Below are 11,709 nucleotides of genomic sequence, written 5' to 3' on the forward strand. Positions count from 1 at the left end.
TTAGCGTGTGATGCCGATATCTCTCCAGACTAACGTGATATGTGGCTGTAGTTTTGGCTCTCGTAACTTGTTCGCTTTTTTATCCTGGTTTATTTCTGTTGGCTCTCCATGTTGTCAGATTTCCGCATATCGTCTTATTGCCAGGTTTTCTGTTTCTTCCCTCCACACGCCGTCCTTGATCTGCAGAGGGCAATAACATTGCCAGAGTCTTTGACGGAAAGGAAGCAGAAAAAAAATGTCTTCTACTGCAATGTGATGTTGATTTGAATTTATTTGTCCAGACTTTATTTTCCTGAGTGGGCCACTTAAATGTCTGGCCTTGAGTTTGACACATGTGGCGTGATTTTTTTTTCTGTGGGTGGTTTTACACCTTAAATTCCTCTTAGTCAGCGTGTGTGCTGGCTCATCCTTCATGTTCTCTTTTCACACAGACAAGGGGGACAGGGCAACAATGTTAAGCATCCCAAGGCCAAGCATGGTTATAGCCAGATAAAAAGACACTTTTCCCAGGCCCCGACAACCAATACCTTGAGCAGCATCCGCCCGTCTGGTCACTCCTACCCCGACACCTGCCATCGCAAGAAGACACCACCGTTTGTCAAGTTTGCCCGCCGCTGTTCGTCCATTCAGAGACCCAAGATGTCCTTTGCCTTCTTCACTGTGACGGCACTGATGTGCTCCTCTGTGGTGATTGCGTTTGTCCTGCTGCCAGGGCAAGAAGATGCCATACCTCAAGACTCCGACGGCAGGTAGGCGACGTTATCTATTTGAAGACTCGTCGTGCGATGTTTATATTTGTATTGCCACCATGTCTGAATATTTATAATTTCATTAATATGATATACATGTACGTATATATATTTATAAATATGTTTATTCATGTATTTCATATAGATTAATGCGTAGTTTTCATATTTGAATCGTATATTTTACTTTTAATATTTTTATTTGCCATTTTTTTATTTATATTTAGTTTATTGCAATTTTTTATTGTGTATATTTTGTGAAGATTCAATTTCAGAATCCTGTCAATTTAATATTAATTGTGTCTTAAACTTTACCACCCAAAAGATTCTGAAGTTCCTGATTCTGTTTGTGTGCAGGTGCCGTGGTTTGTCCCTGCAGTCCATCCGCAAAGAGCTCTTGGCTGCGCTCAACCTGCAGATCGAGCCGCGGCTGCCAGAGGGCGCCAAAAAGCAGTGGAGCGGAACTGCTGAACGGCTCAAGGCTCTGGAAGGTCAAACGCGACTTGACATGTTGACAAACTTAATCCCAGAAAGTTTCACGCCCAATTTCTTCCTTATTTCTGTAGCTTCTTCCAACTCCTCCTCTGATGATGGTGGAGACACCTCAGGGTGCTGCTCCAGGACCTCTGAGGTTTTAATGTCAGGTACATACTCACGTAAAAATGGATTAGCTCCATTTTTTTTTAACTTAAAGTTGATATTTATAAAGAATAATGAACATTTAAACAGTCACACAGAATTTTTATCCCCTTGGGCTCTCAACTACAACCACTAGCTTAATGCTAACAAAAAATGGGAAATGCCATAGACAGGCTAATAGATATTTAAACATAAACAGTGGGATAAAACTTAGATAAAAGGACCTCATTGTGTTAATTTGTGTAATGTTTTTCCTTAGATCTTGGCTGGGACAATTGGATGATCTTTCCCGAGCGTGTGACCTTGGTGCACTGCGCCCCTTGTGGCCACAGCGCGTCATGCAGGCCCCAGCCCACTACCACCCAACGTGATGATATGGAGGTGGTGTTTGCCATAGTTTGGTTTGCTGCCTTCTGGCTGTCTGTTTTTTTTTTGCTTTTTTTTTTTTTTTTTGCTCCCACAATCCACACCCTTTGAGTGTTTTGAAAAACTAAGGCAGCTGCAAATAGATAAGCCACGGTGTTGCCAACATCAACATTGGAGCTCTGCAAGTCTCGGCGCTTCCCAATCTCAAATGAATGCACAAGTAGCTTGCCAAAATGAATCAACCAAAATTTCTATCATGGTGCATCAAATTCATTAACCCTCCTGTTTATTTCCGTAGGTTCAGGCGCCATGTTGCCAGCCCATCGCCCAGATCCCGATGCCCGTCATGTACCGGGACGAGTGGAACACCATGGTCATCACCTCCATGCACCTGACCCGCCGCTGCGGATGCCCGGCCGCCCTGCAACCTTCCCAAGAGTAACATTTGTCACCTGTAATCGTTATCGCCCTGTAAAAAAAGCCTTTTGACAAGAAATTAATCATCAATTTAGCAAACGACCTCACAAAACTGACCCATTTTGAGGAGCTAAATATCTTGGAACCACGAAAAGCTTCCGAGAAGTTCTGCATTTCATTTTCTACCAGCACCATAACAGCTCATGCGTGTTTTTTTCGAGAAACGACCGCACAAGGTCACGTACTTGACAGACCGGATTTATTGCCTAACACTTTATCCTCGGTTAAGTCTCCTTGAGGTCAGGGGGCAGCGTTTTAAAGCCGCTCTAAGGTACGGAATGTTCCCTCCAAAAATGTGCAAACGTCCTGGTGCCAAATTACTCGGCTTGTCTCTGCTCAACAGTTTTTCCTCTTTTGTAGGAAGAAGTTTGGGCATGTGAACCCTTAACAATTTCCATGCAAAAGAAAATGTGTTGCTTTCATGTGCAGACGTGCAAGGGAGCTGAAATCATCTTTTTAAAATTATAAGGTGTGCTTTGTTTGATCAATATTGTCCAATCAAATGCATTTATTTTTTTTTATTCATAGAGACAGTCTCCACTTATAATTGTATAATTAAGGCGCATATTTATCTATTCATAGCACCTCAACTTAATCATGCATGAGTTCACGATTCACTGTTGCCATTTTTTTGTGTTTAATAAAAACTTTTAGAATGAGCTTCTCATGTTTGCGCAGCCTTTGTGGTTTATTAATAGAAGTTTCTGCAAAGCTTTCACGCCTGCCAAACAGTTTAATGTGCAATTTCAGGGGGAAGGAATATAGCCAAGGAATGAATGTTGGCGTCATACTCCAGGAAATCGGTCGCTCCCGAGGGGAAGAGCAACTTGTTGCGCACTTCAGGATCTTGCAGTATTTTTTCCATCTGCGTGAGGAAAATCCTTCCCTATCTTCAACTGCGACGAACCCTGCGAGAAGATCTGGCCCGAGTTGTCCTGACTCATTGCAAAGGGAATAATGACGCGATATTTGGCCACGTGGGCGTCTTTCTGCGTGCTGTCCTCGGTTCTTCTGGTTTCACGCGCGATCGAGTGCTCAGGCAAGGAAACGCTGTTGCGGCCGCTCCCGAGCGTTTTGCCACAACTGACGGATTGCTTGATGGAGTGCACGGAGAAGACGTTCGCCAGGAAATTGCAGCTGCAGGATAAGCATAATATACGGATGCAGGACTCCATTGAGGGTAAGCGGCCTGTCGTTCATTTTGGTAGGGAAAGAGTTTAGAGATGAGTGACTGTTCTGTTTTGTGTTGATTTTTTTGTATAGACTTTTAACTTGTATTTATTTTTAATTTTTTTAATTATTATTTTTAAAATTTTTATTGAATTAAATAAATACTATAAATAAATAAATAAATAATAGTGGAATGCTGCAGCATTTTCTCACCTCAACCATCTCTTTTCCCAGGAGCCCTTGGAGAATACTGCTGGTCAACCAATATTAAGTGCAACAGCGGTGAGAGCTTCCAGCAAGCCTTCGTGGTGTTGCCCATCCACACGTCGGACGTTACCCCAGAGCCCGCAGAGGTGAGATGGCAGGCTAACGCTCTGCAAGAGCACACTACTCCCATCACCATCCCGCAAGCCTGCGGACTCCGCTACGACGTCAGCGACCACTTCGGCCCGGGCAGGAGGGTCGACTCGTTCTGTGTGGAGGTGGTCGGCCAGCAGGATGTCCCGGCCTTTAAGTGTCCGCCCTACCTGGTCACGTTCTGGCAGAGGAATCCAAGTCTGATATGAGATGAGGGACACTCCCAGTCAGGTTGTCCAGTCATGCTGCTAATATACCAGAGGTGGGCGATGCATTTGGTGGCCTTCAGTGGGAATTTATCTGAATGAATCCACCTCTTCATAGCACAACGATGGTGTCACAATTAAAGAAAACATCAATACAAAAATACAATGTAACAGCACGCAACAGCGTATTATCTAATGGCACATTACATAACCCTGACAAAAACAACACACTTTAATAATATATATATTTGTATTTGTGTGTGTGTTTGCATGTGTGTGTCTGGGTGTCTGGATGTTTTCTCTGCAATAACAAAAGTGCAAAATATAATATTCAATAGACTTACAATATAGTCTATTACCCACGTTTGTAGAGATTTTTCATTGCAGACTTGCTTGGTAGTTTATAAGAAATATACATTTTAATTCATAAAATAATTTCTATACTACAAATGTGACACTCGAGGATGAAGCGGGTCAGATAATGGATGGATGGGTAGATGAACAAAGATATCTGTTGTGTTTGTATTAGGAATAAAAAAAAAAATCTCAGAGGAATAGTAGTTTGGGTTGCAAAGGTCAGTTAAAATCAAGAAATTACGTAACACTGCCCTCTTCTGGTTAACTCTGTGCAGTGACTTTTTTCACATATTAAATGTTTGTACTACATTTTGTGTACAGTATGAAAAGTGCTAATAAAACAAAAAATCTGAATGATTGATTGAACCACCATTCAAAATCAATGTGATGCAAAAATCAAATAAGCAACACACAAAAAAACAACAATAACATGAATCAAAGAAAGCAGTTACAATAATGCTCAGTACACTTTCATTCAAACTCTATTAATAATAACTCAAGAATTTGAGCATTCAGACATTCTGAAAATGCAAATTAACAATAAATAATTATTAATAAATTATTATTTGAGAACCCCTTTTTTTCATGGTTTCGTCAAAGAACCCTAGCCTAAGGTAATTAGCATTTATGACGTCATCAAGCCTACAAGCTAATGGCGTTCCCTGCATAGTACTGAGGACTACCTCCTGGATGCCTTTTGACAGCTCGCAACAGGACGTCAGGGGACGGTATGGCCGGGGTATTTCCTGGCGACGTGTCCCCGGCCGTTCGCCTGTAAGCCCCCCCACACACAGATTTTGTTTTACGGCGAGACAGACATTATTTTGACGCTGTACTTCCTCATGCTACGCCTAGCTTCCACGCTAGCATTGCTAATGGACCGACTACTGAGGATGCTATTGTTAGCTTAGCAACGCTCATACGTGGCTTGTGAATGTTAGTTTTTTTTTTTTTTTACAGTCTAGTTCTTTTTTTAAGACGTTCTCACAATTACGTTTTATCAGACTGGCTTGTGTCATTGTTTTTGTGGGCTAGTCGGCTATCGGATTAGCTTATTATAGCTTCCATTGTTTATATAGCTGCCATCTGAAGGACCCTTCACGTGGGGTGACCTCAACATGACCACATGATCCAGGTCACAATAGAAATGCGGGGGAGAGAGAAAACCAACATCCATTGATGTTCTCGCCACAAATGTGCAGCTAAATCAACGAAGATGTGTTGGTTTCAAATCTTCCTGATTGTCAGTCTTGTTGACTGGGTGAGATGTCAAGAGAGCCAACACATGACAACAGAGGAGATGAACACAATCAGGTCAGAGACTGATTATGTGCTTAGAACAGTTTGGAGCTAGCGTCTTGTTTTATTGACCCACATTCTCTTTTTTTCAGGGATCGAATAGTTGAGATGTTTGATCATGCTTATGGAAGTTACATGGTAACTCATCAATCACTCATTTCCTGTTTTTGTTTGAAACGGTTGTAGATGAAACAGAAGCGATGTAAAGTTTTCTTTTAATCATTTGAGACTCTTTTGTGATTCCGTGCTGTACAAATAAATTTGATTATTAAAATAAATTAAATGAGTAACTGTCGTGTTCATCGGTGTGAGTCATAAGAGTCAAAAGCCGTTTTTGAGTCAATTAACTGATTACATGACACAAAATAAACCAAAGGGTTTTTGTATATTAACACTCGTTCCATATTTTCTCCTGCGTTCCAGAAATACGCCTATCCGGCCGACGAGCTGATGCCCCTAAGCTGCAAAGGGAGAGTCCGAGGCCAGGAGCCTAACCGAGGCGATATTGACGAATCTTTGGGGAAGTACGTACGCAATAATTGGGCTATGATAATAAACAACAGAAATTGTAAGCTAGGATGAGGTCGTAACCTTCCCCCTTCCCCTTTTACAGGTTCTCGCTTACACTGATCGACACGCTCGATACCCTGGTGGTGAGTGCTCGCTTTCTTTAGCCTCCCGAAAATATGCTTCACTCACATTTGTGTGTTTGTGAGCAGGTATTAAACAAGCTGGATGAGTTTGAAGATGGCGTGAGGAAAGCCGTGCAGGATGTACGCCTGGACAATGACGTGGTGGTATCGGTGTTTGAGACCAACATCAGAGTTTTGGGGTATTTACATGCAGTACAAAACAAGACCACAGGGTGTCACACTTTCCCTGACTTGACTGAATTATTCCAGGGGCCTTTTAGGGGCCCATGTAATGGCTGACCTGCTCCGTCAGCGAGGGGGGAGGATGCAGTGGTATGAAGATGAGCTCCTCAACATGGCGACGGAGCTCGGCCATCGATTACTACCTGCCTTCAACACCTCAAGTGGCCTTCCTTACCCTAAGGTACTGCACATCCAAATTTTATTTTTTAGCTGTCAGCAACTTACAGCTAAGTCATGTGACACTTGACGTGATTATTGTATCCAGGTGAATCTGCGTTATGGTGTCCAGAACCCACTTTCACGTACAGGCACCGAGTCGGACACGTGCACAGCTTGCGCGGGAACGATGATCCTGGAATTTGCGGCCCTGAGCAGACTGTCAGGAGAGTCTGTGTTTGAGGTACTTTCCAAAAAACTCGCTAGGAAATAAAATTATGTCAAATACTTGACCATGCCTCCCAAAGGCAAACAGATTACTTCTTTAAATTCTCGCTAATGTTTTGAAATACTTCTTGTTGGTTTATAGGAACATGCCCGGAGAGCTCTGGATGTCCTCTGGGAGAGGCGGCAGAAAGGAAGTGACCTGGTGGGGACTGTTATCAATATCCACAACGGAGAATGGGTCAGACGGGGTGAGGAAATGTGAAATTGAACCGTTGCTAAGTGATAACATGAATACATTCATCCAAAAAAAAAACTTGCGTCCAGACACTTATTCATGTGCCTTTGTTTGCAGACAGCGGAGTTGGTGCCGGCATCGACTCGTATTATGAATACTTAATGAAGGCCTACATTCTTCTGGGAGATGATGTTTTTCTGGAAAGGTTTAACATTGTAGGTCCTGGGTTGTAATTTTCGATCCAAGCTCTTTTATGTTTTTCGAGTAAAGTTAGCTCATGTCATTTCCCCGGCACAGCACTACAGTGCCATTATGAAGTACATCAGTCAGCCACCCCTGCTGCTTAACGTGCACATGCACAACCCGACTGTGAGCGTGCGGAGCTGGATGGACTCGCTGCTGGCGTTTTTCCCCGGCTTACAGGTTTGTCGTTATCATTCACGATTCACCGCTGTGGAAACATCAGCAGCTCTTTATATCTTCTCGCTCAGGTCTTAAGAGGAGATCTGAAACCGGCCATTGAAACCCATGAGATGCTCTACCAGGTCACCAAACAGCACAAATTTCTTCCAGAGGTAAAAATATAAATTAATTGGTTGGATTTTGTATTTTATCATTTATTTATTTTGCTTTAAATGTAATTTAATGCAGTCTGTTTAATTTCATTTTGCAGTCAAGTTAATGTCTTTTCTCTGTAGGCTTTCACCACAGAATTCCGAGTTCACTGGGGCCAACACCTCCTGAGACCAGAGTTTGCAGAAAGCACCTACTACCTCTACAAGGTGACTAAAATTCAATATAACACATTTACATTTCATTCCAAAGAACACTTTGAACCACTGATGGTAAAAGGACCTCTCGTGCAGGCCACCGGCGACCCCTATTACCTCAGAGTGGGCCAGTCCATCGTGGAAAAACTCAACGCTTATGCCCGAGTGCCTTGTGGGTTTGCTGCTGTGCAAGATGTCCGCACGGGGACGCACGAAGACAGGTACTGGCCCTTCACTCACTATTTACAAAATTTGTCACCTGCTGCCATCTTGTGACAGTTTAGTCACATGACAGGAAGTATTTTTTTTGTATACCTGCCCACAGACGTTAGTCCAAACATTTCTGTTTTGTCCGTAGGATGGACTCGTTCTTCCTGGCAGAGATGTTCAAATACTTGTACCTGCTGTTCACGGAGAAGACGCAGCTGCCCATCGACATCGACAACTACATCTTCACCACAGAGGCTCACCTTCTGCCCGTGTCTCTATCCACTACACAGCCATCTTGTCAAGGCAACAAAACAGTCAGTTTCTATTGTTTGTGTTGGAACCCGATTGCGTGTCCACACTCATTTTTGTTGTCTAAGGAAACAGACGCTGAGGCCTACAAAGAAGATCTCTTCACGCACACTTGCCCGAGCATGGACACCTTGTTCCCAAACAACCCTTCATTTGCCAAAAGCATTCGGGACGGCTACAAGTATCTGACGGGGGTTGGGCGAGCTGTCCATCACTCACCTATCAGGTGCCACATTTTTTTAATTTCACCCGGTTTTACGCTTTTGTTTTTATTGTGATTTTTTTTTCCCGTACAGACAAATTGAATTACCATTTCATGATAGTGGCATCGAACCAGTGGAGTTCCTAAAAAGAATGGGCATTTCCCTCATGCCGCTGAATGATTTCAGTACAGGAGACAGCGGAAAAGTACGTCATGTGTTATTTTGTTTCGTCTAAAAAAAACTCAAGCATAAATCCACTTTTCCATTCGTAAAGGAGCATAAAGGAGTCTACCGGATGAAACTTGTGGCTGAGGTGAGACAAACACTTGAGGAGGAAGAGGAAGTGGTGCCTCACGTGGTGCAGCTTATATCCCCTCCGTTTCTGGGGAGGACCGTGCTTACGGCGGGCCCTGCCAAGTTCGGGATGGACCTGACCAAGCGAGAGCATGGTGTAAGTTTCCCATGGCACAATGATACTTTGTTGACTGTCACTTTTTACAACCACTGTTTTTTTTTTTGGACATACTCCTACGTGGCAGGTGAAGGGCAGCGTAGCGAAGGCGTCCCCTTACACAGCATGCGGCCCACTCGAGAATCCGGCTGAGCTGAAAGGCCACATCGCCCTGGCGCTGCGTGGCGACTGCATGTTCGGCGCTAAAGCACGCTGGCTGCAGGAGGCGGGCGCCATAGGAGTCATCTTCATCGGTGAGCGTCACAACCTCAACACTTAAAGTTCCTTCCCCTGAAGCTTTTGTCTTGTCGCTTAGACCACAGGGAGGGAAGCAGCAGCGAGGAAACGCCGCTCTTCCAAATGGTCGGCGACGGCGGCCCCACCGACGACATCGCCTTGCCGCTGGTCTTCCTGTTCAGTCGCGAGGGCGCCGTGCTGGCCGCGGCCCTGCAGGAACATCAAAACGTCGACGTGCTGCTGCTGCCTCAAGAGAGGCAGCTGGGCCACGGTGAGACCAAAGGGAAAGAAAAGAAAACCCCGGAAAACAAGACGAGCCAGTTTGTCACTATTCAACTGAGTGTGGCGCTTTGGAGTTTTGTTTTTTAATGATGTTAAAATATTCCTGTAATTTATACTATTTGGATGAGGAAGGGGCTGCCTTCCTTTTGAATCTTAATTCTTCATCTTGAAGATTTTTTAAATTATTTTTTGAGGACTTTTATTGTAACTAATCATCCAATCATGTACTAAATAATGTATTTTTGTTGTTGTCTCTTTGTCCAGGTAAAACAGACAAACCAGTTTTTAACATTAAACTCAGACTTTCTGAAGAGGAAGACCTACAGGAGGAGGAGGAGGAGGAAGAGGAGGAGGATGAATCTGAATCCAGCAAGACCACCTTGACGGTGCTTCTCGATGAAAGTGAGGATCTCAAATGAGATGAACATCACGAGTAGCTTACATTGCACTATATGGTGTGAATATGAGCCTTGCACGTTCCACGTGTAAGAACACAAAACCGTGACCGCACGAGCTTCGGAGAGCGGACGGCCGAACGCCCACAGTGAAAATGGAGCTTTAATCCTCTGTTTTGAGATGAGACTAAAGTAGGTCACTCCGGGCCAAAGCTGTTCTAATAATTTTAATATTCTGAGCTTGTTGCTGCCTGATTGAACCTCCCGTGTCGCTTTTGGTCGGCACCTACGACTGACTCGGACTTAACACGATACCTCACCTTTCGGGAGGATTCTTGTAAGGTAGAAAAAAAAAAAAGTGTTTTTATGCAATGTTTTTAATCTAGATGTGCACCTTTTTACTCAAGCGTTAATTATAAGGAATGAATAGCTGCAATGTGAACGATTCAATACGTGAGGAGAAAAAATGGTATGATTTGAGTTTGTATGCAACTTCAGGGAATTAGGGTATGAATATTTTATTTTCTGCAGTTGAGAATGGGTGCGTTGGGATTTTTTTCTTCCCCGTCTCAACTTCCCTCTTAAGACAATATAGCCAGAATTTTGTCTTCACTTTGTCACATTCCAAGAAAGGAAGAAACAGTCTTGCATTTTCAGGCAACAACGTTTTTGTGCCAGTTTCAAAGTGTGCAATATTTATTGGACTTGAAATGATTCACGTTAAAGTATGGATGAGTTACTATAAGATCTTGATGCTAGAATATGAAGAAAAAGAAAATCACATGACTTAGACCATACAGCTGTTTTTTTTTCCCTTTTGTTTGCACAGTGAAACCTTTCCATCATGCTGCTCATTTTCAATTTAATTTTTTTTTGTTCACTCATCCTAATGATTGAATGCATCCTATTTTTGAGTTTATGAAGTAGGGGACTTGGACATTTATACCTCAGGACTGCTGTTCACACGGAAATGGATAGGATATGAATTTTCAATTGTATTTTCCTGTTTTTGTACTGCAGTCGGCAGTTTCCTAAACTGTCACGCCATGAGTGGCTGAAATGTGCCCCGCCCAAAAAAAAAAAAGCATAAAAGGCCCCTGTCTTAGAACAAAGGCAGTCGATGAATAAAAAAAAATATAATCCCTTTTTCCCTCTCATTTATGCAGATTATCTGCTGTGTCACTCTCATGAATTTGACTTGTGATGATGAGGCACAGTAATCCTTGTATGATCAGTGGTTACTTAATTCAAAAAAGAAAAATTGGTTGCTGAAATATACGATGAAATGGAAAATCCAGTGAAACATAATTTTGCTGTGGTTTCTTAATATATAATGGATACTTTTTTTTTTTTAAATGTGTAAGCATTATTCATACACTGTTTATGTGGCAGATGGACAGTGCAATTCACATATGCAATGTGGAATTTCAAAATTGCCTATCATAAATTATATAAAGACACCCTTCTGGCCTCTTCAGGCAAAGGGTAAACACACAGCAATTACAATTATGATGATGATGTTATCCAACCGGTTTGAGACGTCATCACGTTTCCGTTTGCTGCACTTGTTTCCTCGTATGCGTGCCCCGCAAACTGCTGCCTTCAGGGGCTGGGAAACGGTCGAAATTAGTAGAAACATCAGAAATAATAAGGTTTACCGAAAAAATATATTGATATTCCATGTTATTTTTGCCTTTCCTGAATCTGACACTCTTTAAAATTAGTTGCCATGCGATAATAT

The 11,709-nt window shown here is 42.8% G+C and overlaps 2 protein-coding genes and 1 long non-coding RNA gene across 3 annotated transcripts; 2 read left to right on the forward strand and 1 right to left on the reverse strand.

Moving 5' to 3' along the window:
* The first annotated feature begins 111 nt into the window (after nucleotides 1–111).
* gsdf (gonadal somatic cell derived factor) lies at nucleotides 112–4,672 on the forward strand. The gene is made up of 6 exons (XM_049737957.2): nucleotides 112–749; nucleotides 1,104–1,237; nucleotides 1,313–1,390; nucleotides 1,645–1,766; nucleotides 2,050–3,408; nucleotides 3,633–4,672. Exons 1-5 carry the CDS (start codon nucleotides 640–642, stop codon nucleotides 2,191–2,193), a joined length of 588 nt encoding a protein of 195 aa, XP_049593914.1. The 5' UTR covers nucleotides 112–639; the 3' UTR covers nucleotides 2,194–3,408; nucleotides 3,633–4,672.
* On the reverse strand, nucleotides 1,467–3,756 carry LOC125979597 (uncharacterized). The gene is made up of 2 exons (XR_007485356.1): nucleotides 3,612–3,756; nucleotides 1,467–2,179 (listed from the first exon to the last, which is right to left on the reverse strand). It is a non-coding gene; the product is annotated as an uncharacterized lncRNA (long non-coding RNA).
* A 282-nt stretch (nucleotides 4,673–4,954) lies between the features above and the next one.
* On the forward strand, nucleotides 4,955–11,114 carry si:ch211-282j22.3 (ER degradation-enhancing alpha-mannosidase-like protein 3). The gene is made up of 21 exons (XM_049737900.2): nucleotides 4,955–5,092; nucleotides 5,398–5,632; nucleotides 5,710–5,755; nucleotides 6,041–6,141; nucleotides 6,231–6,270; nucleotides 6,337–6,449; nucleotides 6,520–6,673; nucleotides 6,758–6,892; nucleotides 7,019–7,124; nucleotides 7,229–7,326; nucleotides 7,409–7,534; nucleotides 7,603–7,686; nucleotides 7,810–7,893; nucleotides 7,978–8,102; nucleotides 8,240–8,405; nucleotides 8,469–8,626; nucleotides 8,697–8,808; nucleotides 8,878–9,054; nucleotides 9,143–9,308; nucleotides 9,371–9,562; nucleotides 9,838–11,114. The coding sequence occupies exons 2-21, from the start codon at nucleotides 5,535–5,537 to the stop codon at nucleotides 9,990–9,992; spliced, it is 2,436 nt and encodes an 811-aa protein (XP_049593857.1). The 5' UTR covers nucleotides 4,955–5,092; nucleotides 5,398–5,534; the 3' UTR covers nucleotides 9,993–11,114.
* The last annotated feature ends 595 nt before the right edge of the window (nucleotides 11,115–11,709 follow it).

The sequence above is a fragment of the Syngnathus scovelli genome, chromosome 13 (genome assembly GCF_024217435.2).
Source record: "Syngnathus scovelli strain Florida chromosome 13, RoL_Ssco_1.2, whole genome shotgun sequence".
Taxonomy (NCBI): Eukaryota; Metazoa; Chordata; class Actinopteri; order Syngnathiformes; family Syngnathidae; genus Syngnathus; species Syngnathus scovelli.

Excerpts from the sequence above, each read along its gene's own strand:
- gsdf (XM_049737957.2), top strand. The coding sequence starts at position 640 with ATGTCCTTTGCCTTCTTCACTGTGACGGCACTGATGTGCTCCTCTGTG. Across the intron at positions 750-1,103 it reads CCTCAAGACTCCGACGGCAG|GTGCCGTGGTTTGTCCCTGC; the intron begins GTAGGCGACGTT and ends GTTTGTGTGCAG. Across the intron at positions 1,238-1,312 it reads ACGGCTCAAGGCTCTGGAAG|CTTCTTCCAACTCCTCCTCT; the intron begins GTCAAACGCGAC and ends TTATTTCTGTAG.
- si:ch211-282j22.3 (XM_049737900.2), top strand. The coding sequence starts at position 5,535 with ATGTGTTGGTTTCAAATCTTCCTGATTGTCAGTCTTGTTGACTGGGTG. Across the intron at positions 6,142-6,230 it reads ATTGACGAATCTTTGGGGAA|GTTCTCGCTTACACTGATCG; the intron begins GTACGTACGCAA and ends CCCCTTTTACAG. Across the intron at positions 6,271-6,336 it reads ACACGCTCGATACCCTGGTG|GTATTAAACAAGCTGGATGA; the intron begins GTGAGTGCTCGC and ends GTTTGTGAGCAG.